At 46.8% G+C, this 27,078-nt stretch overlaps 1 protein-coding gene across 1 annotated transcript in view; it reads right to left on the reverse strand.

Annotated features, from left to right (window-relative positions):
* The window catches only part of LOC138304170 (phosphatidylinositol transfer protein beta isoform-like), a 70,103-nt gene that overhangs the window by 6,805 nt on the left and 36,220 nt on the right, over positions 1-27,078 (reverse strand). Inside the window, exons 6-9 of the mRNA XM_069244000.1 lie at positions 26,707-26,781; positions 24,036-24,119; positions 17,040-17,117; positions 2,288-2,398 (exon numbers count right to left, since the gene is read on the reverse strand). Coding sequence (XP_069100101.1) covers positions 2,288-2,398; positions 17,040-17,117; positions 24,036-24,119; positions 26,707-26,781 — 348 coding nt within the window. The remainder of the gene's footprint in view (positions 1-2,287; positions 2,399-17,039; positions 17,118-24,035; positions 24,120-26,706; positions 26,782-27,078) is intronic.

The raw sequence follows: 27,078 nt of genomic DNA on the forward strand, positions 1-27,078 counted from the left end.
GTGGATGGTTAAAGTAACTCTTCTGAAAAAGAACCTACATTGAAGAGGTTATCTCCTGCATATTTAGGTTTTATTTTTACTACACTCCATATTAACCCAGTCCTGGCTGCCTGGGTGTGCCTTAATTCACATTTCTGAAGTTTACATTACAAGCCAGAAGTCCTGAGTATCATGTTCTGGTCCATCTTTGGCTGGGCGGAAGTCTCATGCATAATGAGATGTCTGTGTGCAGTTTGTGTGCCTGAGAGGTCTGCTGGAGGCATTTACCAGTTGTTTATCACTCTCCTAAGTTACATGATCCTTCGATGATCGTTAAATATGTTCTAAGTTTGGTGCTGCTGGTTGTGTGGCTTATATGTGGTGTATCTCAGGGGAAAGTGTTCTTGGGAGCAACGCAATAGCTCACTGTATGGCGTAACGGGTGCTGTATTAGATGTAATTGGGAAGATAAATTTAACAGTTTTGTTGTTGGCAAAATCAAACTCTGGAACTCCCTTCCAATGGAGCTGAAAAAAGAAATCAGACTTGCTAGTCTTTCAGAAAGCCCTTAAAACCTGGCTCTTCTCTCGATATCATCTCATTCTTACTTTTGCAATTTTAGTCAGCAATCTCCTTGAGACTTTTCACACCTAGACACCTCCGGGTACAAGCCCGCGCTATAAATTGCATTTTCATTTCATTTCCAACATGTACCGTTGGAGGAGTGAATATTTCATGGTGGCAGCTCTACGTAGCATAAAGCAAACCAAGACAAGCTCAAAGCATGTGTGTGCCATTTAAAAAAGAAAACAAAGCAAACTCAGTAGGCTAGGCCCATCAATAAAGATGGTGACTGACAAACATATGCAGTAACTTCAGGGCTGAAATACGTCTCACTGTTCTACGTATGCACCATATGAGTGAGATAAAAACTGTAAAAAAAAAAAAAAAAAAAAAAAAATTTTTTTTAGAGGTGCTGGGTTTGTCTACTGCTCCCTGGGCTGAGAGCTAGACAAAGCTTCACACCCAAAAAAGTAAGTCTTTATCTGAAAGAGCACTATTCGGGTACTGCCTACATCCAGAGCCAGGCCTGAACCTTGTTTACGCATTAGTGTGACACAAAATGATTGGAAAGCTGCTGCCCTAAGGAGCAAGACTTATCTGCTTTGATCTAATCACTGTACATGAACAAGGACAGGGAATGTAAACAATGTATGGCACTTGCCACTCTCCCTAACAAACGCACATTCCCATTTGCTCAACTGACGTCACACCAAAAACCGAAGCATTTTCAATGGAAACCTAGGAACCATTTGGAAACTCAATTACAGACTACTGCAAGTGCAAGTGCTCTGATTCCAAACAAACTGAGTATTGCTAATTATCTAAATATCAACTGAAACTAACAGTAGGACAAGCCATGCAGAGTTGAGGCCAAATTGCCAAATTTTCTCCCCAGCAATGTCCGTCAAAAACCATATAGATCTGAAAAACACACCTGGCACAGCAACTAACAGATCTCGGAATCAAGAGAACATTGACCAGTCACCAGGATAAAACTGTTTCTCCAAATGCAAGAGAAAGGAACAGCAACTATCAAGCCTCTGAATCCAATGAAAAGTTATATGCTGTTTATATAATACACAGCACAAGTGCATTTGTACAAAAGACGATACAGCAACTCAGCTGAAAAGTACACCTTTGTATAGTTTTCTGGATGCAACAGCCCCCCGCATTCTGTCCAAGAAAGAGTAAAGCACTAAATAAATTACAATTCCAGGTGTGATACCTGCAAAAAGTAGAATGGTCGATGCTTTTTATTTAAAGTGACGATGGATATCCCTATAGGCTAACCAAAGTGTGCACTAGCATTTTACTTTGTAGATACTGGCCCACTGTGATGCATCAATTACTCTGACAAGCATTTTTTACTACACTGGAGCTTGTCTGTATCATAAAGCAACTGGACTGCCCAGGCAGAACTAACAGTGTCAGGAATAGACAATAGGTGGGCTCTAGTAGTGTGTAACTTTGTACATTACAAGAAGAGAAGGGTGGCCTGACAAAGCTAGCAATTTGGTGGGGTTTGGTGAAGACTTGTAATGAAGGGTAGATGTGTTTGAGTTCTAAATGAAAGTATGAGTGAGAGCAATGTAGAGCATGTGTTACCAAAAGAGGACAATTGAGCTAGCAGAAGGGGAAGAGCAAACTATTTATGGAAGGTGGAGTTGCATACAGAGTACAAGTACAATTAGCACAGGGCGTGAGGGAGGGGTGCTGTGTTTCACACAGTATTATGGCAACATACCTTGTGGATAAACTTTTCCACACGTCCCTGCAGGCCCCACCACCGGAACTTCACTGTCACTAGCTTGTAGGCGCACATGTGAGGGCAGTCTGGGTTGTTTGAGAGCTCCTTCTGTTGGAAGGAGAGAATCAGTAAGAAGCAAAATTACAGCAGAACCATACCTGTCTGGTTGGGTATATAAAGCCAACAGTGGAGTGTGCAGTGCGTTGAAAGTGTATTTCGCTGCAGAACAAGCTTCATTCTGTAAGCTGTCAAACTGCAAACGCTGCAGTGTCATCACATGGACAAAGGAAAGAAGACAGGTTTGTAGGAAGTTGGCTCTGTATGCACTATTTCAAAGTAAGGACTAGTATGCACAGAGTCCAAGGGTTCCCCTTAGAGGTAAGATAGTGGCAAAAAGAGATAATACTAATGCTCTATTTTGTGGTAGTGTGGTCGAGCAGTAGGCTTATCAAAGGAGTAGTGTTAAGCATTTGTTGTACATACACACAGGCAATAAGTGAGGAACACACACTCGGAGACAAATCCAGCCAATAGGTTTTGTTATAGAAAAATATCTTTTCTTACGTTTATTTTAAGAACCACAGGTTCAAATTCTACATGGAATATCTCATTTGAAAGGTATTGCAGGTAAATACTTTAGGAACTTTGAATCATTACATTAGCATGTATACTTTTCACATAAAACACAATAAGCTGTTTTAAAAGTGGACACTTAGTGCAATTTTCACAGTTCCAGGGGAGGTAAGTTTTTGTTAGTTTTTGTCAGGTAAGTAAATCACTTACAAGTCTCGGGTTTGGGTCCAAGGTAGCCCACCGTTGGGGGTTCAGAGCAACCCCAAACTTACCACACCAGCAGCTCAGGGCCGGTCAGGTGCAGAGGTCAAAGAGGTGCCCAAAACGCATAGGCTTCAATGGAGAGAAGGGGGTGCCCCGGTTCCGGTCTGCCAGCAGGTAAGTACCTGCGTCTTCGGAGGGCAGACCAGGGGGGTTTTGTAGGGCACCGGGGGGGACACAAGTCCACACAAAAAGTACACCCTCAGCGGCACTGGGGCGGCCGGGTGCAGTGTAGAAACAAGCATCAGGTTTTCAATGGAAATCAATGAGAGATCAAGGGATCTCTTCAGCGTTGCAGGCAGGCAAGGGGGGGGGGGTGGGCTCCTCGGGGTAGCCACCACCTGGGCAAGTGAGAGGGCTTCCTGGGGGTCACTCCTGCACAGGAGTTCCGTTCCTTTAGGTGCTGGGGGCTGCGGGTGCAGGGTCTTTTCCAGCCGTCGGGAAATGGAGTTCAGGCAGTCGCGGTCAGGGGGAGCCTCGGGATTCGCTGTGGGGGCTCAGAGGGGACAACTTTGGTTACTCACGGATTCGGAGTCACCGGAGGGTCCTCCCTGAGGTGTTGGTTCTCCACCAGACGAGTCGGGATCGCCGGGTGCAGTGTTGCAAGTCTCACGCTTCTTGCGGGGAGTTGCAGGGGTCTTTAAATCTGCTCCTTGAAACAAAGTTGCAGTTCTTTTGGAGCAGTGCCGCTGTCCTCGGGAGTTTCTTGGTCTCTTGGAAGCAGGGCAGTCCTCTGAGGATTCAGAGGTCGCTGGTCCTGGAGAAAGCGTCGCTGGAGCAGGGTTCTTTAGAAGGCAGGAGACAGGCCGGGAGGACTGGGGCCAAAGCAGTTGGTGTCTTCTTTCTTCTTTTGCAGGGGTTTTCAGCTCAGCAGTCTTCTTCTTCGGTAAGTTGCAGGAATCTAAATTCTTAGGTTCAGGGGAGCCCTTAAATACTAAATTTAAGGGCAAGTTTAGGTCTGGGGGGTTAGTAGCCAATGGCTACTAGCCCTGAGGGTGGGTACACCCTCTTTGTGCCTCCTCCCAAGGGGAGGGGGTCACATCCCTAATCCTATTGGGGGAATCCTCCATCTGCAAGATGGAGGATTTCTAAAAGTTGGAGTCACTTCAGCTCAGGACACCTTAGGGGCTGTCCTGACTGGCCAGTGACTCCTCCTTGTTTTTCTCATTATTTTCTCCGGCCTTGCCGCCAAAAGTGGGGGCCGGGGCCGGAGGGGGCGGGCAACTCCACTAGCTGGAGTGTCCTGCGGTGCTGGCACAAAGGGGTGAGCCTTTGAGGGCTCACCGCCAGGTGTGACAGCTCCTGCCTGGGGGAGGTGTTAGCATCTCCACCCAGTGCAGGCTTTGTTACTGGCCTCAGAGTGACAAAGGCACTCTCCCCATGGGGCCAGCAACATGTCTCTAGTGTGGCAGGCTGCTGGAACCAGTCAGCCTACACAGATAGTTGGTTAAGGTTTCAGGGGGCAACTCTAAGGTTCCCTCTGGGGTGTATTTTACAATAAAATGTACACTGGCATCAGTGTGCATTTATTGTGCTGAGAAGTTTGATACCAAACTTCCCAGTTTTCAGTGTAGCCATTATGGTGCTGTGGAGTTCGTGTAAAACAGACTCCCAGACCATATACTCTTATGGCTACCCTGCACTTACAATGTCTAAGGTATTGCTTAGACACTGTAGGGGCACAGTTCTCATGCACTGGTGCCCTCACCTATGGTATAGTGCACCCTGCCTTAGGGCTGTAAGGCCTGCTAGAGGGGTGACTTATCTATACCTGCATAGGCAGTGAGAGGCTGGCATGGCACCCTGAGGGGAGTGCCATGTCGACTTACTCGTTTTGTTCTCACCAGCACACACAAGCTGGCAAGCAGGGTGTCTGTGCTGAGTGAGGGGTCTCCAGGGTGGCATAAGATATGCTGCAGCCCTTAGAGACCTTCCTTGGCATCAGGGCCCTTGGTACCAGGGGCACCATTTACAAGGGACTTATCTGGATGCCAGGGTGTGCCAATTGTGGATACAAAAGTACAGGTTAGGGAAAGAACACTGGTGCTGGGGCCTGGTTAGCAGGCCTCAGCACACTTTCAATTCAAAACATAGCATCAGCAAAGGCAAAAAGTCAGGGGGTAACCATGCCAAGGAGGCATTTCCTTACACAACCCCCCCCCCCAAACGAAAGAGGAGGAGACTAACCTTTCCCAAGAGAGTTCATTTTCTAAGTGGAAGAACCTGGAAAGGCCATCATCATTTGTTTGGGACAAAACTGCCCCTATCCCATGTTCAGAGGCATCTGTCTGCACAATGAACTGCTTGGAGTAATCTGGAGCTTTTAGAACTGGTGCTGTGCACATAGCTTGTTTCAGGGTGTCAAAGGCCTGTTGGCATTCTACAGTCCAGTTTACTTTCTTGGGAATTTTCTTGGAGGTGAGTTCTGTGAGGGCTGTCACAATGGATCCATATCCCTTCACAAACCTCCTGTAGTACCCAGTCAAGCCAAGGAATGCCCTGACTTGAGTCTGGGTTTTTGGAGCTGCCCAGTCCAGAATAGTCTGGATCTTAGGCTGGAGTGGCTGAACTTGGCCTCCACCTAAAAGGTGTCCCAAGTAAACCACAGTTCCCTGCCCTATCTGGCATTTGGATGCCTTGATAGAGAGGCCTGCAGATTGCAGAGCCTTCAAAACCTTCTTCAGGTGGACCAGGTGATCCTGCCAGTTGGAGCTAAAGACAGCAATATCGTCAAGATAAGCTGCACTGAAGGACTCCAAGCCAGCAAGGACTTGATTCACCAACCTTTGGAAGGTGGCAGGGGCATTCTTTAAACCAAAGGGCATAACAGTGAACTGATAATGCCCATCAGGTGTGGAGAATGCTGTCTTTTCTTTTGCTCCAGGGGCCATTTTGATTTGCCAGTACCCTGCTGTTAAGTCAAAGGTACTTAAGAATTTGGCAGCCCCTAATTTATCAATCAGCTCATCAGCTCTAGGAATGGGATGGGCATCTGTCTTGGTGACAGAGTTAAGTCCTCTGTAGTCCACACAAAACCTCATCTCTCTCTTTCCTTCTTTGGTGTGAGGTTTGGGGACTAAGACCACTGGGCTAGCCCAGGGGCTGTCAGAGTACTCAATTACTCCCAATTCCAGCATCTTGTGGACTTCCACCTTGATGCTTTCCTTAACTTGATCAGACTGTCTGAAGATTTTGTTTTTGACAGGCATGCTGTCTCCTGTGTCCACATCATGGGTACACAGGTGTGTCTGACCAGGGGTTAGGGAAAAGAGCTCAGCAAACTGTTGTAGGACCTTCCTACAGTCAGCTTGCTGTTGGCCAGAGAGGGTGTCTGAATAGATCACTCCATCCACTGAGCCATCTTTAGGGTCTGATGAGAGGAGATCAGGGAGAGGCTCACTCTCAGCTTCCTGGTCCTCATCTGTTACCATCAACAGATTTACATCAGCCCTGTCATGGAAGAGTTTTAGGCGGTTTACATGGATCACCCTCTTGGGGCTCCTGCTTGTGCCTAGGTCCACCAGGTAGGTGACCTGACTCTTCTTTTCCAGGATTGGGTAAGGGCCACTCCATCTGTTCTGAAGTGCCCTGGGAGCCACAGGCTCCAAAACCCATACTTTCTGCCCTGGTTGAAATTCAACCAGTGCAGCCTTTTGGTCATACCAACACTTCTGGAGCTGTTGGCTGGCCTCAAGGTTTTTGCTTGCCTTTTCCATGTACTCTGCCATCCTTGAGCGAAGGCCAAGTACATAGTCCACTATGTCTTGTTTAGGCTCATGAAGAGGTCTCTCCCAGCCTTCTTTCACAAGAGCTAGTGGTCCCCTTACAGGGTGGCCAAACAGAAGTTCAAAGGGTGAGAACCCTACTCCCTTCTGAGGCACCTCTCTGTAAGCGAAAAGCAGACATGGTAGGAGGACATCCCATCTCCTTTTGAGTTTTTCTGGGAGCCCCATGATCATGCCCTTTAATGTCTTGTTGAATCTCTCAACAAGGCCATTAGTTTGTGGATGATATGGTGTAGTGAATTTATAAGTCACTCCACACTCATTCCACATGTGTTTTAGGTATGCTGACATGAAGTTGGTACCTCTGTCAGACACCACCTCCTTAGGGAAGCCCACTCTGGTAAAGATACCAATGAGGGCCTTGGCTACTGCAGGGGCAGTAGTCGACCTAAGGGGAATAGCTTCAGGATACCTAGTAGCATGATCCACTACTACTAGGATGTACATATTTCCTGAGGCTGTGGGAGGTTCTAGTGGACCAACTATGTCCACACCCACTCTTTCAAAGGGGACCCCCACCACTAGAAGTGGAATGAGGGGGGCCTTTGGATGCCCACCTGTCTTACCACTGGCTTGACAGGTGGGGCAGGAGAGGCAAAACTCCTTAACCTTCTGGGACATATTGGGCCAGTAGAAGTGGTTGACTAACCTCTCCCACGTCTTGGTTTGTCCCAAATGCCCAGCAAGGGGAATATCATGGGCTAAGGTCAGAATGAACTCTCTGAAACCCTGAGGCACTACCACTCTCCTAGTGGCACCAGGTTTGGGATCTCTTGCCTCAGTGTACAGGAGTCCATCTTCCCAATAGACCCTATGTGTTCCATTTTTCTTGCCTTTGGACTCTTCAGCAGCTTGCTGCCTAAGGCCTTCAAGAGAGGGACAGGTTTCTTGTCCCTTACACAGCTCTTCCCTTGAGGGTCCCCCTGGGCCTAAGAGCTCAACCTGATAAGGTTCCATCTCCATAGGCTCAGTTCCCTCAGAGGGCAGAACTTCTTCCTGAGAAGAGAGGTTCTCTTTTTCTTGCTGTGTTGCAGCTGGTTTCCCAGCTGACTTTCCTTTTCTCTTGGTAGGCCGGGCCTTTCTTCCAGACTCCAGCTCTACTTTTTCACCCTGTGCCTTGCACTGTGCCCTTGTCTTGACACACACCAGTTCAGGGATACCCAGCATGGCTGCATGGGTTTTCAGTTCTACCTCAGCCCATGCTGAGGACTCCAGGTCATTTCCAAGCAAACAGTCTACTGGGATATTTGAGGAGACCACCACCTGTTTCAGGCCATTGACCCCTCCCCACTCTAAAGTTACCATTGCCATGGGATGTACTTTAGTCTGATTGTCAGCGTTGGTGACTGGATAAGTTTGTCCAGCCAGGTATTGGCCAGGGGAAACCAGTTTCTCTGTCACCATGGTGACACTGGCACCTGTATCCCTCAGGCCCTCTACACTTGTCCCATTAATTAAGAGCTGCTGCCTGTATTTTTGCATGTTAGGGGGCCAGGCAGCCAGTGTGGCTAAATCCACCCCACCCTCAGAGACTAATGTAGCTTCAGTGTGACACCTGATTTGCTCTGGGCACACTGTTGATCCCACTTGGAGACTGGCCATTCCAGTTTTAGCTGGAGTGGAGTTAGAAGTGGTATCTTTCTTGGGACAGGCCTTGTCTCCAGTTTGGTGTCCAGACTGACTACAGCTACGACACCAGGCCTTTTTGGGATCAAAGTTTTTACCCTTGTACCCAGAATTGTTTTGTGAAGAGGCTCTGGGCCCACCCTCCTGTGCAGGATTTGGGGGGCCTGTAGAAGACTCTTTACTATTTTTGTTTTTGGCGGTCTCACCACCCTTCCCCTGGGGAGGTTTTGTGACCCCTTTCTTTTGGTCACCCCCTGTGGAAGTTTTGGACACCCTAGTCTTGACCCAATGGTCCGCCTTCTTTCCCAATTCTTGGGGAGAAATTGGTCCTAGGTCTACCAGATGCTGATGCAGTTTGTCATTGAAACAATTACTTAACAGGTGTTCTTTCACAAATAAATTGTACAGCCCATCATAATTACTTACACCACTGCCTTGAATCCAACCATCTAGTGTTTTTACTGAGTAGTCTACAAAGTCAACCCAGGTCTGGCTCGAGGATTTTTGAGCCCCCCTGAATCTAATCCTATGCTCCTCAGTGGAGAATCCAAAGCCCTCAATCAGGGTACCCTTCATGAGGTCATAAGATTCTGCATCTTTTCCAGAGAGTGTGAGGAGTCTATCCCTTCACTTTCCTGTGAACATTTCCCAAAGGAGAGCACCCCAGTGAGATTTGTTCACTTTTCTGGTTACACAAGCCCTCTCAAAAGCTGTGAACCATTTGGTGATGTCATCACCATCTTCATATTTAGTTACAATCCCTTTAGGGATTTTCAACATGTCAGGAGAATCTCTGACCCTATTTATGTTGCTGCCACCATTGATGGGTCCTAGGCCCATCTCTTGTCTTTCCCTTTCTATGGCTAGGATCTGTCTTTCCAAAGCCAATCTTTTGGCCATCCTGGCTAACTGGATGTCCTCTTCACTGGAGTTATCCTCAGTGATTTCAGAGTTGTTGGTACCTCCTGTGAGGGAACCAGCATCTCTATTATTTGTGGAGTCAGGGCTTGAGAGGCCCTGTTCTCCCTAGATAGGACTGGTGGGGGGGAATCACCCTCCAAGTCACTATCATCATCCTCTGAGTTGCCATCCTCAGAGGGGTTGGCTCTTTCAAACTCTGCCAACAGCTCCTGGAGCTGTAGTTTGGAAGGTCTGGAGCCCATTGCTATTTTCTTTATTTTACAGAGTGACCTTAGCTCCCTCATCTTAAGATGGAGGTAAGGTGTGGTGTCGAGTTCCACCACATTCACATCTGTACTAGACATTATGCTTCTAAAAGTTGGAATACTTTTTAAGAATCTAAAAACTAGTTCTAGAATCTAATTCAAACTTTTACCAAACTTTTAAACTCTAAAAGCAATGCTAACAGGGACTAACACAAGGCCCTAGCAGGACTTTAAAGAATTTAGAAAAATTTCAAATTGCAAAAAATCAATTTCTAATGACAATTTTTGGAATTTGTCGTGTGATCAGGTATTGGCTGAGTAGTCCAGCAAATGCAAAGTCTTGTACCCCACCGCTGATCCACCAATGTAGGAAGTTGGCTCTGTATGCAATATTTCAAAGTAAGGAATAGTATGCACAGAGTCCAAGGGTTCCCCTTAGAGGTAAGATAGTGGCAAAAAGAGATAATACTAATGCTCTATTTTGCGGTAGTGTGGTCGAGCAGTAGGCTTATCAAAGGAGTAGTGTTAAGCATTTGTTGTACATACACACAGGCAATAAGTGAGGAACACACACTCAGAGACAAATCCAGCCAATAGGTTTTGTTATAGAAAAATATCTTTTCTTACGTTTATTTTAAGAACCACAGGTTCAAATTCTACATGGAATATCTCATTTGAAAGGTATTGCAGGTAAGTACTTTAGGAACTTTGAATCATTACATTAGCATGTATACTTTTCACATAAAACACAATAAGCTGTTTTAAAAGTGGACACAGTGCAATTTTCACAGTTCCTGGGGAGGTAAGTTTTTGTTAGTTTTTGTCAGGTAAGTAAATCACTTACAAGTCTCGGGTTTGGGTCCAAGGTAGCCCACCGTTGGGGGTTCAGAGCAACCCCAAAGTTACCACACCAGCAGCTCAGGGCCGGTCAGGTGCAGAGGTCAAAGAGGTGCCCAAAACGCATAGGCTTCAATGGAGAGAAGGGGGTGCCCCGGTTCCGGTCTGCCAGCAGGTAAGTACCCGCGTCTTCGGAGGGCAGACCAGGGGGGTTTTGTAGGGCACCGGGGGGGACACAAGTCCACACAAAAAGTACACCCTCAGCGGCACTGGGGCGGCCGGGTGCAGTGTAGAAACAAGCGTCGGGTTTTCAATGGAAATCAATGAGAGATCAAGGGATCTCTTCAGCGTTGCAGGCAGGCAAGGGGGGGGGGGGGGGGGGGCTCCTCGGGGTAGCCACCACCTGGGCAAGGGAGAGGGCTTCCTGGGGCTCACTCCTGCACAGGAGTTCCGTTCCTTTAGGTGCTGGGGGCTGCGGGTGCAGGGTCTTTTCCAGCCGTCAGGAAATGGAGTTCAGGCAGTCGCGGTCAGGGGGAGCCTCGGGATTCCCTCTGCAGGCGTCGCTGTGGGGGCTCAGGGGGGACAACTTTGGTTACTCACGGACTCGGAGTCGCCGGAGGGTCCTCCCTGAGGTGGTGGTTCTCCACAAGTCGAGTCGGGATCGCCGGGTGCAGTGTTGCAAGTCTCACGCTTCTTGCGGGGAGTTGCAGGGGTCTTTAAATCTGCTCCTTGAAACAAAGTCGCAGTTCTTTTGGAGCAGTGCCACTGTCCTCGGGAGTTTCTTGGTCTCTTGGAAGCAGGGCAGTCCTCTGAGGATTCAGAGGTCGCTGGTCCTGGAGAAAGCGTCGCTGGAGCAGGGTTCTTTAGAAGGCAGGAGACAGGCCGGTAGGACTGGGGCCAAAGCAGTTGGTGTCTTCTTTCTTCTTCTGCAGGGGTTTTCAGCTCAGCAGTCTTCTTCTTCGGTAAGTTGCAGGAATCTAAATTCTTAGGTTCAGGGGAGCCCTTAAATACTAAATTTAAGGGCGTGTTTAGGTCTGGGGGGTTAGTAGCCAATGGCTACTAGCCCTGAGGGTGGGTACACCCTCTTTGTGCCTCCTCCCAAGGGGAGGGGGTCACATCCCTAATCCTATTGGGGGAATCCTCCATCTGCAAGATGGAGGATTTCTAAAAGTTGGAGTCACTTCAGCTCAGGACACCTTAGGGGCTGTCCTGACTGGCCAGTGACTCCTCCTTGTTTTTCTCATTATTTTCTCCGGCCTTGCCGCCAAAAGTGGGGGCCGGGGCCGGAGGGGGCGGGCAACTCCACTAGCTGGAGTGTCCTGCGGTGCTGGCACAAAGGGGTGAGCCTTTGAGGCTCACCGCCAGGTGTGACAGCTCCTGCCTGGGGGAGGTGTTAGCATCTCCACCCAGTGCAGGCTTTGTTACTGGCCTCAGAGTGACAAAGGCACTCTCCCCATGGGGCCAGCAACATGTCTCTAGTGTGGCAGGCTGCTGGAACCAGTCAGCCTACACAGATAGTTGGTTAAGGTTTCAGGGGGCAACTCTAAGGTGCCCTCTGGGGTGTATTTTACAATAAAATGTACACTGGCATCAGTGTGCATTTATTGTGCTGAGAAGTTTGATACCAAACTTCCCAGTTTTCAGTGTAGCCATTATGGTGCTGTGGAGTTCGTGTAAAACATACTCCCAGACCATATACTCTTATGGCTACCCTGCACTTACAATGTCTAAGGTATTGCTTAGACACTGTAGGGGCACAGTGCTCATGCACTGGTGCCCTCACCTATGGTATAGTGCACCCTGCCTTAGGGCTGTAAGGCCTGCTAGAGGGGTGACTTATCTATACCTGTATAGGCAGTGAGAGGCTGGCATGGCACCCTGAGGGGAGTGCCATGTCGACTTACTCGTTTTGTTCTCACCAGCACACACAAGCTGGCAAGCAGGGTGTCTGTGCTGAGTGAGGGGTCTCCAGGGTGGCATAAGATATGCTGCAGCCCTTAGAGACCTTCCTTGGCATCAGGGCCCTTGGTACCAGGGGTACCATTTACAAGGGACTTATCTGGATGCCAGGGTGTGCCAATTGTGGATACAAAAGTACAGGTTAGGGAAAGAACACTGGTGCTGGGGCCTGGTTAGCAGGCCTCAGCACACTTTCAATTCAAAACATAGCATCAGCAAAGGCAAAAAGTCAGGGGGTAACCATGCCAAGGAGGCATTTCCTTACAAGGTTCTCATCAGGATATCTGAATGCTAGACAAAATGGCTGTAAGCTATCACTGCAGCACCAACTCCAGCAACAAACAACGTTCTACTGTTACTGGATATAACACTGGAAGGCCCTACACAATGATGACTGACTTTCCGTTCATTTCATGTGCTGCAGAATACTCCAGGAAAGATTACTACAATTGACTAGACTATAGATATGTGTCAAAACCCCTTTTATACGGTAAGCAGAAGTTACTAAAACAAACCATGGGAGATGAGGCCGTTCACTCCTGATGCCAAAGGGCCCGGCCTACTCCTGATGCCCAAGGGTTCGACCTACTAAGGGTCCTGAGGAACGGGGCCAAGTACTACCCCTTTCAGCACTTGACTCTCAGAGACTGCGTGGGTCAAGCAGTACATGGCTTATGGAGAAGATGGTAGGTGTGAGTCACGCACATGCACAAAACTCACTGCACAAACAGTGGCTGCAATAAACGGACTATACTGACAAAAACAGTTTCATATAAGCTCCCAAAGCACAGAGGCAACACACTAAACAGTATCCACAGTATCCTAAGGTTGGCGCACTAACGTCTTCCTGGGCAGTATCCCAGAGTCCTTCTGGCCCTTTTAGTGGGACTGTTTATTCCTCCATTCGATAATAAGGGTGACTTTCAAATGGGTACCACGCTAGTCCCCAAGTGTTCCTGTTAAGTTTGGCCTTAAAAGTCAACTTTAGCAGCGCAAGGAGCTTAGATAGTGCAAATCCCTGGCAGGCCCGACTGTGTAGCATTACCCAATCCGCATCTTGGCATGCTCTGGACTTCCAAATGCTGAGGGTCAACAACCTCCTGTGGTCTTTCCTCGATGTTGCGTTGTGGCCCCCTCAGTTTTCCGGTGGCCCTTATTGGTGTGGACATCGTTTCTGCAGCTCCTTCTAAATCCGTAAGTGTTCTTCACAGCAGCCTTGGTACAATGATCCAGGGCAACGGCCTGCCCTTACAGGTAGTTCCCTCTTGGCACACCGTGGGGGAAGGGGTGGGTGGGTGAATGGAGATTTGCCAATTTTACTTTCAGACTGTCCTAGTTTTACAGTGGCCCCCTTCTGGCACACTGGGTAGCAGACTTCAAAAGAAAGGCAGAGCACCCTACACTCTTGCAGCAGTCCCTACCAGAAAGGCGTCTCACACTTTGCATAAAGGGATACACTCAGCAGGATCCCCGCTGACCTTGCTCTCTTCAGGCGCTCACCTCTTTGACAGAGGGTCCGGTACATTGGTCTTGCCAAGCTGACAGAAGGTGGGTCATTCTGGCGTGGGACAAGGGGTCTTGACATCCTGGGTGATAGTCCCTCATCCAGGAGGGAGACTTGCAACCATGGTCCCTAGCTCTGGTTTCAGCAGCTGGAAGTCTTGATGATCTTTTTGCCTGTTGAACAGTGCTGTTGAACAACTTGTGAGACTCAGGCTCCCACCTTTATGGTCCAAATCTAGACACTGATAGGATTTAGAGTTTGGCGCTTTAGTATTCTAGTTGCAGGTGTTGACGTCTCTTAAATGCCCGCTCCCCTGCCCTTTACCAAGGTGACAGTATGCCACTGCAGGAGTGGTTCCAGTTCTAACAGGCCCACAGCACAGACCAAGGAAGTAACCGGGATTCACACCTGGCTGTCAGCCTCCACTGAAACATGACTCACAAAGGTTCAAAGGCCTAAGCCATTTACTATATCATGATTCCCTGGTCCTACAGAAGACATAATTTTATCAGCCCAACCATCTCATTTTACAATGAGCCCAGACCCCACTGCCCAGCAACTTCGTGGAACAATACTTTTGATGTGCAGAGAAGGATGCTCTGCTCCCCTTTATCAAGCACATGAGTTCCCGCCCCAGCCTCAAGAATACCAGAAATCCATTTCTCCAGGCTGGGAGTTGCAGTCCTCACTTCCAACTCCTCCATGTCCATCATCATTCAGAGGATGTTTCCATCCCAATAGTCTGATAAATAGCAGATTGTAGAATGATACACAGAGCAAGGATACTGTTAGAAATGGGGTGTCTAGTTGGCAGTGGTTGTACCTTGTTCACGTAGGGACCCTCAATCTAGTCTGGGTAAGGAAGTCAGACAGCTAAGATAACCCCTCCTTACCCCCTTGGTAGCTTGGCACAAGAAGTCAGGCTTATCTCAGAGGCAATGTGTGTACACAGACACACACACACACACAAAACACAGTGACAACACTACAAAAGGACCCCACACCAGTTTAGAAATCTAACCAATATTTACCCGAATAAAGCAAGACCAAAACGAAAAAAATTCAACATACACAAGCTAAGATATCACTTTTAAAAGATTATATGTAATTGTAGTTCCTTGAAATCAATGAAGCGATTGACTGCGGTAAAGTACCTGAGATGTGTTAAAAACAAAGATGTTGCGGGCTGCACGGAAGGTGATGCATCAAGAGTCGGAGATGTGGCGTTCCTTATTGCTAGGTAGGGGACTTGATGTGTTGGTTCCTTATTGCCACAGGGCAGGTGATGCATCGTTAGCGGCACAAAGCGTCAATTCCTTACTGCGGTGCCGATGAATGAAATGGCGCCCAGGGACGATGCGTCAAAAGTCAAGAAGTGATGCATGGATCTCAGACAGGAAGCAGATGCTGCATCGGAGTCAGGGCGGTGCATCACGGACTTCAGTGACGTGATGCTAGAAAGTCAAGCAACAGTGGTTGTTCCTAAGCGCTGCGATGGAAAGCTGGGGCCTGCACTGAAAACCGTGGTTGTTGCGTCAAGCAGGGACCATGCTCCAGTGCAGACAGCAGCGATGCGTCAAATCCTTCCAGCGATGCATTGGTTCAAAATGAAGCAGTGAGGCGATTCATGGATTTTTACTTTGTAGCACCAAAAACATCCTTTAAGGGCATGATTAGATTTGGCACCACTTGGCAGGACAGGGCTCTAAGCACAGGAGTCCAGGTGCTGGCAGATGAAGTCTTTGATGTCCCTTAGGCTTCTTAAAAGGAGGCAAGCTCAACTCAAGCCATTGGAGAACCTTGGAAAGCAGGATATAGAAAGCAAAGTCTAGTCCTTTCACTCCCAGGACAGAAGCCACATGCCACCACAGCAAAGCAACAGGCAGAGTGGCAGTCCCTCCTACAGCATCCAGCTCTTCTTTCTGGCAGAATGTCCTCAGTCCAGAAGGATTCTATAGTTGTAGTCTCAGAGGTCCAGTACTTACACTCATTTCTGCCTTTGAAGTAGGCAAACTTTAAAGGAAGTCTTTGTAGTGCACAAGACCCTGGTTTTCCTGCCTTGGCACCAGACACACTCGAGGGGGTTGGAGACTGCTTTGTGTAAGGACCGGCACAGCCCTATTCAGGTGCAAGTGCCAGCGCCTCCCACCACTCTAGCCCAGTAAGACGCATAAGGATATGCAGGCCACACCTCAGCTGCTTGTGTGTGACTTTTTAGAGTGAATTCACAAACAGCACAACTGTCACCCTGACCAGGACATGTATTCCACAGACAGACAGAGGAACAGAATGGTTCAGTAAAAAAATGCCCACTTTCTAAAAGTGGCATTTTCAAACTTAAAATTCAAAAACCAACTTCACCAGAAGATGATTTTTTTATTGTGAGTTCAGAGACCCCAAAGTTTACATCTCCATCTGCTCCCAATGGGAAATTACACAAAAGATATTTCAAGGCAATCCCCATGTTACCCCTATGGGAGAGATAGGCCTTGCAATAGTGAAAACCGAAATTAGCAGTATTTCACTATTGGGTTATGTAAAACACACCAGTACATGTCCCAACTTTTAAATACACTGCACCTTGCCCCTGGAGCTGCCTTGGGCATAACATAGGGGTGATTTACAGGTAATAAAAGGGAAGCTTTGGGCCTGGCAAGTGGGTACACTTGCCCAGTTGAAAGGACAGTTTAAAACTGCCCACACAGACATTGCAGTGGCAGGACTAAGACATGTTTACAGGGCCCACTCATGTGGGTGGCACAATCGGCGCTTCTGGCCCACTGGTAGCATTTGATTTACAAGCCCTGGGCACACTTGGTGCACTGTTCTAGGCGCTTACTAGTAAATCAAAAATTCCAATCATGGAGAAACCAATCACCAATACAATTTACACAGGGAGCATATGCACTTTAGCACTGGTTAGCAGTGGTAAAGTGCCTAGAGTCCTAAAGCCAAGAAAAACAGGTCATAAAAAATAGGAGGAGGAAGGTGAAAATTTTGGGGATCACCCTGCAGAAAGGGCCAGGCCCAACAAATACCTTCCAGTCTGGACAGAGTGGTCCACGACCCGTCTTTGCTGAGGTGAAGATGGCAGGGTCCTCATCGACCTTGTAGTCCTGCAGTGACATGGAAAAAAACCAAATCGTAAGTACAGCAAAATGAGACATTTTAAGCCAACGTGCCCCCTCCAAACCCATGATCACGTACCAGCCATGACCTAAGGCACACAATACTAGCACTAATAATGTGCCTGCAAATTAGGATTAGCCACTTCCTCAGACAAAGGGCGTAAAATCAAACCCAGCAATACTGCACACCAAAAAAAAACTAGAGCAGGACACCAACTACCAAATCAACAGCACAGTGAAAGGTATCCAAATGGACCTTTCATAAACAATCCAGACCTTTTCATAGAATCGGAGTATAAACATAAGTAAAGGATCCTGGGAGAAAGTCTTTAAAGGCATTGGGGTGTTAAATTGCGGCACCAAGGAGAAGAGAATAAACCAGAAGGTAAGAGAGGGGAGCTCCGAGACACAAAAAAGACTATCTCAACGGAATCCAAGACAGATGTGGATGGGGACCACTTCAAAGAGAAGGACAGGATTGTGAACACAATGGAAATGATGGAAGGCTCTACGGCAACAAGGAGGTTAACCTTTAAAGCACCCATAGCCAGGAAGAAGGGGCATGACTATTAGGAAAGCTAGGGGGCAAAAAGGCTAAGGGTAAGACAACTGCAGTGGTGAGTGGAAAAATACTCAGAGAATGTAGAGCATCATGAGATGCTTGATGATGAGGAGAGAGAGCGAGGATTGCACAAGGAATGCTGCTAGGCCAATTAAACAAAACACAACAGCTCCTAATTTCTACATTCTTTATTTCAAAATATTTTTTTTCATAAATCCAGAGGAGAAGGGAGAACCCTTTGTTTAATCACGATGCCATTAATAGTTCAATCAGCCCATGGGGCCTGGGCGGAGTTTGCCAACTCATGCAACAGACAGCAGCTGACAAATGTGGCATGGAAATGAAAATGTCACTTACCCAGTGTACATCTGTTCGTGGCATCAGTCGCAGTAGATTCGCATGTTTTGCAATAGCTCGCCATCTGGTGTTGGGCCGGAGTGTTACAAGTTGTTTTTCTTCGAAGAAGTCTTTCGAGTCACGGGACCGAGTGACTCCTCCTTTCGTCTCCATTGCGCATGGGCGTCGACTCCATCTTCGATTGTTTTTCCCCGCAGAGGGTGAGGTAGGAGTTGAATTGTAGTAATAGTGCCCATGCAATGGAGTGACTAAGTATGCACCTATTTAAGGTTGAGATGATACATATATAAATAATTGAAGGTAACTTCCAAACTGCTACAGGCTCCCGGGGAGGCGGGTGGGCACATGCAAATCTACTGCGACTGATGCCACGAACAGATGTACACTGGGTAAGTGACATTTTCAGTTTGATGGCATCTGTCGCTGTAGATACGCATGTTTTGCATAGACTAGTAAGCAGTTATCTCCCCAAAAGCGGTGGATCAGCCTGTAGGAGTGGAAGTAGTCTGAAATAATGTTCTTAATACGGCTTGACCTACTGTGGCTTGTTGTGCGGATAACACGTCTACACAGTAGTGCTTGGTGAATGTGTGAGGCGTAGACCATGTGGCTGCCTTACATATTTCTTGCATTGGGATGTTTCCTAGAAAGGCCATGGTAGCACCTTTCTTTCTGGTTGAGTGTGCCCTTGGTGTAATGGGCAGCTGTCGTTTAGCTTTAAGGTAGCAGATTTGGATGCATTTAACTATCCATCTGGCTATACCTTGTTTTGATATTGGGTTTCCTGCATGAGGTTTTTGAAATGCAATAAATAGTTGTTTAGTCTTTCTGATGTTTTTTGTTCTGTCAATGTAATACATCAATGCTCTTTTGACATCTAATGTATGTAGTGCCCTTTCAGCTACGGTATCTGGCTGTGGAAAGAACACTGGAAGTTCCACTGTTTGATTTAGATGGAACGGTGAAATAACCTTTGGCAAAAATTTAGAATTGGTCCTTAGGACGACCTTATTCTTGTGTAGTTGTATAAAAGGTTCCTGTATTGTAAACGCCTGAATCTCGCTTACTCTTCTTAGGGAAGTAATGGCGATGAGAAATGCCACCTTCCAGGTTAGGAACTGTATGTCGCAGGAGTGCATGGGTTCAAAAGGTGGACCCATAAGTCTAGTTAGGACAACATTTAGGTTCCATGAAGGAACAGGTGGTGTTCTTGGTGGTATAATTCTCCTAAGGCCCTCCATGAATGCTTTAATGACTGGTATCTTATATAGGGAAGTTGAATAGGTAGTCTGCAGGTATGCAGATATTGCTGCAAGGTGTATTTTAATGGAAGAGAAAGCCAGGTTAGATTTTTGTAAGTGAAGCAAATAACCCACTACATGTTCTGGAGTTGTGTGTAATGGTTGTATTTGATTAATATGGCAGTAGCAAACAAACCTCTTCCATTTACTTGCATAGCAGTGCCTGGTGGATGGCCTTCTGGCTTGTTTTATGACTTCCATACATTCTTGGGTAAGTTGTAAGTGCCCGAATTCTAGGATTTCAGGAGCCAGATTGCTAGATTCAGCGATGCTGGATCTGGGTGTCTGATCTTTTGGTTGTGCTGTGTCAACAGATCTGGCCTGTTGGGCAATTTGATGCAGGGTACTACTGATAGGTCTAGCAGCGTTGTGTACCAGGGTTGCCTTGCCCAAGTTGGTGCTATTAATATGAGTTTGAGTTTGTTTTGACTGAGTTTGTTTACCAGGTAAGGAAGGAGAGGGAGAGGAGGAAAAGCGTAAGCAAATATCCCTGACCAGTTCATCCATAGGGCATTGCCTTGGGACTGTTTGTGTGCGTATCTGGATGCGAAGTTTTGGCATTTTGCGTTCTCCCTTGTCGCAAACAAGTCTATCTGAGGTGTTCCCCAGAGTTTGAAATAAGTGTTCAGAATTTGGGGGTGAATTTCCCATTCGTGGACCTGTTGGTGATCTCGAGAGAGATTGTCTGCGAGTTGATTTTGGATCCCTGGTATAAATTGTGCTATTAGGCGAATTTGGTTGTGAATTGCCCAACGCCAAATCTTTTGTGCTAGCAGGCTTAACTGCATGGAGTGCGTCCCCCCTTGCTTGTTTAGATAATACATTGTTGTCATGTTGTCTGTTTTGACGAGAATGTATTTGTGAACTATTATTGGTTGGAAAGCTTTTAGTGCTTGAAAAACTGCTAGAAGTTCTAGGTGATTTATATGCAGTGTTGTTTGATGAACGTTCCATTGTCCTTGTATGCTGTGTTGATCGAGGTGTGCTCCCCACCCTGTCATGGAAGCATCTGTTGTTATTAAGTATTGTGGCACTGGGTCTTGGAAAGGCCGCCCTTTGTTTAAATTTATGTTGTTCCACCACAGAAGCGAGAGGTAAGTTTGGCGGTCTATTAACACCAGATCTAGAAGGTGACCCTGTGCTTGTGACCATTGTGATGCTAGGCACTGTTGTAAGGGCCTCATGTGCAGTCTTGCGTTTGGGACAATGGCTATGCATGAAGACATCATGCCTAGGAGTTGTAGTACCATCTTTGCGTGTATCCTTTGTGTTGGATACATGCGTTGTATGATGGTGTTGAAATTTCGAATTCTTTGTGGACTTGGAGTGGCTACTCCTTTTGATGTGTCTATTATGGCTCCCAGGTATTGTTGTACCTTGCGCGGCAGAATTTTGGATTTTGTGAAATTGACGGTGAACCCTAGTTTGAAGAGGGTTTGTATGATATGATTTGTGTGATTTGAGCACTGTATTAACGAATGGGCCTTGATTAGCCAGTCGTCTAGATATGGGAACACATGTATTTGCTGCCTTCTTATGTGTGCAGCGACTACCGCTAGACATTTGGTAAAGACTCTTGGTGCGGTTGTTAATCCGAAAGGCAGTACCTTGAATTGGTAATGTATTCCCTTGAATACAAACCTTAGGTATTTCCTGTGCGATGGGTGTATTGGTATATGGAAATAAGCATCCTTGAGGTCTAAAGTTGCCATGTAGTCGTGTAGTTTTAGCAATGGCAATACTTCTTGTAGTGTGACCATGTGAAAGTGGTCTGATTTGATGAAAGTGTTCACTACTCTGAGGTCTAGGATTGGTCTCAGCGTTTTGTCCTTCTTTGGTATCAGAAAGTACAGTGAGTAAACTCCTGTGTTTATTTGTGTGTTTGGCACTAATTCGATTGCATTCTTTTGCAATAGTGCCTGCACTTCTATCTCCAGGAGATTGGAATGGTGTGTTGTCAAATTTTGTGCTTTTGGTGGTATGTTTGGAGGGAATTGTAGAAATTCTATGCAATAACCATGTTGGATAATTGCTAGAACCCAAGTGTCTGTAGTGATTTCCTCCCATGCTTTGTAATAATGACTTATTCTTCCCCCCACTGGTGTTGTGTGGAGGGGGTGAGTGACATGTGAGTCACTGTTTAGTAGTAGGGGTTTTGGGGCTCTGAAATCTTCCTCTATTTCTAGGGAATTGCCCTCCTCTATATTGTCCCCGAAAACCTCCTCTATACTGTCCCTGGTAACTGGACGGTGTTGCTTGTGAGGTGCTGGCTTGTGTGCTCTGACCCCGAAACCCCCCTCGAAAGGGTGTTTTACGGAATGTGCTGTAATTCCCTCTGCTCTGCGGGGAGTAGAGTGCGCCCATGGCTTTGGCAGTGTCCGTATCTTTTTTGAGTTTCTCAATCGCTGTGTCCACTTCTGGACCGAACAGTTCTTTTTCATTAAAAGGCATATTGAGAACTGCTTGTTGAATCTCTGGTTTAAATCCAGACGTTCGGAGCCATGCATGCCTTCTGATAGTTACAGATGTATTAATTGTCCGTGCAGCTGTATCTGCAGAGTCCATGGAGGAGCGGATCTGGTTGTTGGAAATGGTCTGTCCCTCCTCAACCACTTGTTTTGCCCTATTTTGTAAGTCCTTGGGCAGATGTTCAATGAGATGTTGCATCTCGTCCCAGTGGGCTCTGTCGTAGCGCGCAAGTAGTGCCTGGGAGTTCGCGATGCGCCACTGGTTTGCAGCTTGTGCTGCGACTCTTTTACCAGCTGCATCGAACTTGCGGCTTTCTTTATCTGGGGGTGGTGCATCTCCAGATGTGTGAGAGTTGGCCCTTTTCCTAGCTGCTCCTACAACGACAGAGTCTGGTGGCAGCTGTGTAGTGATGAAAAACGGGTCTGTAGGAGGCGCCTTATACTTTTTTTCCACCCTTGGTGTGATTGCCCTACTTTTGACCGGCTCCTTAAAGATTTCTTTCGCGTGCCGGAGCATACCAGGGAGCATAGGCAGGCTTTGGTATGAGCTGTGGGTGGAGGAGAGTGTGTTGAATAAAAAATCATCCTCGACCTGTTCTGAGTGGAGGCTTACGTTGTGAAATTGTGCTGCTCTAGCCACCACTTGAGAATACGCGGTGCTGTCTTCTGGTGGAGATGGCTTCGTAGGGTATGCCTCCGGACTGTTATCTGACACTGGGGCGTCGTATAGGTCCCATGCGTCTTGATCTTGGTCCCCCTGGCTTATGGTGGTGTGAGCTGGGGAGTGTGATGGAGTTCGTGCTGGTGAGACGTTAATCACGGGCGGAAGAGAGGGTGGTGGTAACTCTTTTCACCACTTTTGGTTGTGGTGTCTGTTCAGTTTGGAACTCCAACCTTCTCTTTCTTCTAATGGGGGGAAGGGTGCTTATTTTTCCTGTCCCCTGCTGTATGAAGATACGCTTTTGCGTATGGTCCACCTCAGTTGATTGTAGCTCTTCCTCAAACCTATGCTTTTGCATTTGGGAGGTTAGCGAGTGCTCTTCTGTATAAGAGCCTGAAGCTGGGTCGCTTGCAGTTTGTTTCGGCACCGAAACCCTGTCTGTGTGTTTTTTCGGCTCAGAGGTGACTTTTTTCTTTTTCGGGGCCGAAACCTCTCGGCGTCGATCTTCTTCGGTGCCGCTGTCTCGGCGTCGAGCCGTGTCCACACCGGCATCTCGGTGTCGAGGCTTGTCTCCAGCACTTTCTCGGTCCCGAGAAGGCTGCGTGCCGGTGTCTCGACCGGAGTCGGACGATCTCGGCACTGTTTGGGCCTTTTTCGGTGCCGACGGTCGGTCACCGAATTTATGGGTGGAGCCATGGCCTGATGGCAGTGGCGTCCCCTGGGCCTTGTAAATCTTCCTTTGTGTGGTTTTCGACGTCTTACTCACGGTTTGTGTATCGTCAAATCCTTCGGAGTCCGATTCTTGGATCGAGAAGGTACCTTCCTCTTCCTGCTCCTCGAACTCTCGGTGGGCTGTCGGCGCGGACGCCATCTGAAGTCTTCTGGCTCGACGGTCTCGGAGTGTCTTTCGGGACCGGAACGCACGACAGGCCTCACAGGTGTCTTCACTGTGCTCAGGTGACAGGCACAGGTTACAGACCAAGTGTTGGTCTGTATAGGGGTATTTATTGTGGCATTTGGGGCAGAAACGGAACGGGGTCCGTTCCATCGGCGTTCTTCAGCACGCGGTCGGGCCGACCAGGCCCCGACGGGGGATCGAAAAACTAGCCCGAAGGGCACCGGAGCTCTTCGATCTTCGATGCAGTGTTGAATCTAAGTACGCCGATCCCGAACGCAACAATACCGACGAAAATCTTCCGAAATTAGCTAATTCTCCGTTCCGAAACTCGGAGCGACAGGAACACGTCCGAACCCGATGGCGGAAAAAAAACAATCGAAGATGGAGTCGACGCCCATGCGCAATGGAGACGAAAGGAGGAGTCACTCGGTCCCGTGACTCGAAAGACTTCTTCGAAGAAAAACAACTTGTAACACTCCGGCCCAACACCAGATGGCGAGCTATTGCAAAACATGCGTATCTACAGCGACAGATGCCATCGAACATAAGTTTTACACCTACTCATCAGCACAATGAGCCACACACCATATCTGTTTAGCCAATGTCCCAAAAACTAGCTAGTGCCAGACAAAAAAAAAAGACACTATCAGAGGACTTACGTCTTCTGACACCTGAGTGCGATCAGCGATGTCGATGGGGATGATGTCTACCTCCTTCCACGTCTCTGCATCCAGGCCGTGGACCTGACCGGGAAGAGGAAAGAAAGGGTGATAAAAGAAATGGGTAAAGGAGAGGGATGTTAAAGAAGTGCACCTAAGGGGAACATGGAAAGCAAAGAAATAGGTTGTCGAGAGAGAAAGGTAAGAAAAAGGAGGAAGAGGGCAGTCACAGATGGAATGGGGACAGGAGAGAGCAAGAGAGGTGAGAATCAGGATTGAAGAAAGATAATGTGGAAGAAAGGAGTAAAAGGCTTTAGAAAGGGAAGGTGAGTGGGTGCGTGTGAAGCGAGGGAATGGAACACTCAGAAACAGAACACTAAAAGGGCCATTTAGTGGACAAAAAGAACTTGTGCTCGTTTTTTCAGTACCTCTGATTAAAAGGTGAGGTACCAAAAAGGGAATGTCTCTACTAATGCTTTCTAAAAGTGTTTGTCTGCGTTTCGTAGCACTTGGCATGCAACAGATAAAAGCGAAATGTCTGACTCCAGATTCAGTATCAATCTGTAAATTTCTGATGCTGTGCTGCCTTTCCTCAGATTGAGAAGTAGGCTTGGGGATCATTCAGCCTGTCCCAAAACCACAAATAGGTCTTCCCCTCTTTAAGTAAACTCATTTTTATGATAACGCCCGCATAGCATATTAAAGGTCTGCCAGAGCCGTAACGGACATTCAGTTTGGATTTATATTCATTGTGCTTAACACGAAGTAAAGAGCTGTGTAGAATGCCGCTAAAGAACTTTGTGACAGCTACCAACAGTGGCATTATGACTGGGAAGCCTGCTGACTGTTCAAAGGAGCTGTATGCCAGAGTGTGCTTTTGTTTCACTGCAGAACTGCCAGTTGTATTTTCCAGCCTTTCTTGCAGCCTGTGTTCCTGGATTACAAGCCGTATCTCAGGTGTCCAAAGTCAGCATACACACACCTTGTATTTTCCTCTTTTTGCCTCCGAACATGTCCAAAAGTGGGAGCTGACTCTCTGACCAAAAAAGAGGGGCTTTCTGTCCCTGACGGTAATGTGAAAACAACTGCAAAACCGTATTTCCATCTGCTTTGCCTACTTACAACCAATAACAAATTGTGCTAACAGATTTTCCTTGCAGTAACAGAAAATGCAAACCTGTATAAAAAGATGGTCATAATACTTGAAAAAAGTTGCAGGCATTTGCCGTAATATTCCCTAATTTCTGCTTCCACCTGTAAAACGAGAGCAAAAAGGGTGCAAGCATCGAGTACGAATGTTTTTAACATCATTAGGCCCCTTTTCTTTTAAATAAATGTTCAGCAACTTTTGCACGTCCCAAATATGGGTCACACACGACTCCCTGTTGGCCAAATCTGAGCCCATCTACATTTCTTTTTCTTCTTCTTCTTTTTTTTTAAAATCAGGTTTCCTTTCTTTCAATCCTCCCTTCTAGTTTCACTAGTCACATCCCTTGCACCTCAGTTTTGTCTGTTAATAGTTAACTAGGAACACCCTGTTAACTTGAAATATCTTGTCCTTTTGGGTTTCTTTGATTGTTGTATGTAATGAACACTCCTGCATTTATGTGTGATTTTCCACCATATCACATAATAGGAATGGCTTTTGTATGTGCAAATGTTTTCCAGCAACCTTTACAAGGTACCCTTGAAAACTGCAAATGTTGCAAAGATTTTCTTTGTTCCACACTGCATGAAAACTCGTTTGAGACAATTTAGATTACATATTTACACAATATACAAGTACACTAAAAAAGTCAGTAACATTTCGAAGGGAACCGTGACGTGTACATTTCTGCAAACAGCGGTCACTGTACATAGAAAACCTCAGCAAAATTGAAACTGACAGAGAAAAGGTTTGCGTACATTGTCGAAGTCATCAGGGTTTGACTACAAAGAAAATGTCCCAAAGCAGAGAAAAATTCGCGAGGCGAGGCAGACTAAGGTCCAGTACAAACTTTGCACATGGGAAACCATCACACAACTATGTACATCATAATAGTGTGTGTCATCTTGCTTCATGAATCTTAATTACACATTTCTGTAGTAACTGTGTTCACATCTGAATTAAAGCTGTTCACTTGCTTGCATAAGTGGTAGCTTTGTACAGTCGTGAACAAAATGGGTGTTGAGGCAGAACAGTAAAAAGAAAAAAAAAACTCAACATTCTTATTGGCAGTTTTTGCAAACTCTGGCTACTGGTGTACGTGTAAGTATCAAACTAGTGCACCATATTTGTGACAAATGCCTGCCTAATGATCAATCAATGTTTTTGGAACAGTTAAAGGCTAACTTTTTTCATATATGTGTACCGAACTTCAAAGAAATCTCCCACACCTACAGACTTCATTTTCCGACCAGCATGAAGTACAGATAGACATGGGCACAGCAAGAAAAAAATACTTCATGGGGGCATTGTGAGACATACACAAGCGAACATCAGAAAGACGTAAATAGAGGTAGGAGAAAGAGTGAAACGAGGGACCAGAGAGGGTGAGGACTAGACGAGGCAGAAATAGAGTGATAAAACTGAAGTATAAACGGTGACACCAAAACCGAAAAAGAGAAAATCTTTGAGAGAAAGACAGGCATAAAGCAAGATCATGCCAATTCAACAAAAAGCCATACTCACATTTTCCTGGTTCCCCATGTCAGGTTTATGCCAGGTTTCAATTTTGATAAAGAAGTCATCTTTCATGTACTCGTTCTGAAAGATACAACGAAAAATCTCAGGGAAACTGGAAGCAGCAGAGGAAGGACACTTCAGTCACTGGGTTAGGGAGCCATTTCCAATTCCCGGTGTTGACAGCACACAATGAGGGAACTGATGTGACAAGAACATTTAGTGAATACAGAAACAAAAGCTGTTAGCAACACTGTCACAGAAGGAGGAGGAGCACTGTGCTCAGAAATAACAGGGAGCACATGAGAAAGCACAAAGCCCAATAGAACTCTCCGTACACAAGGATGGGCACCAACACACAAGTGCAGAACAAGAGGCACT

This window comes from Pleurodeles waltl, chromosome 7, assembly GCF_031143425.1.
Source record: "Pleurodeles waltl isolate 20211129_DDA chromosome 7, aPleWal1.hap1.20221129, whole genome shotgun sequence".
In the NCBI taxonomy this organism is placed as follows: Eukaryota; Metazoa; Chordata; class Amphibia; order Caudata; family Salamandridae; genus Pleurodeles; species Pleurodeles waltl.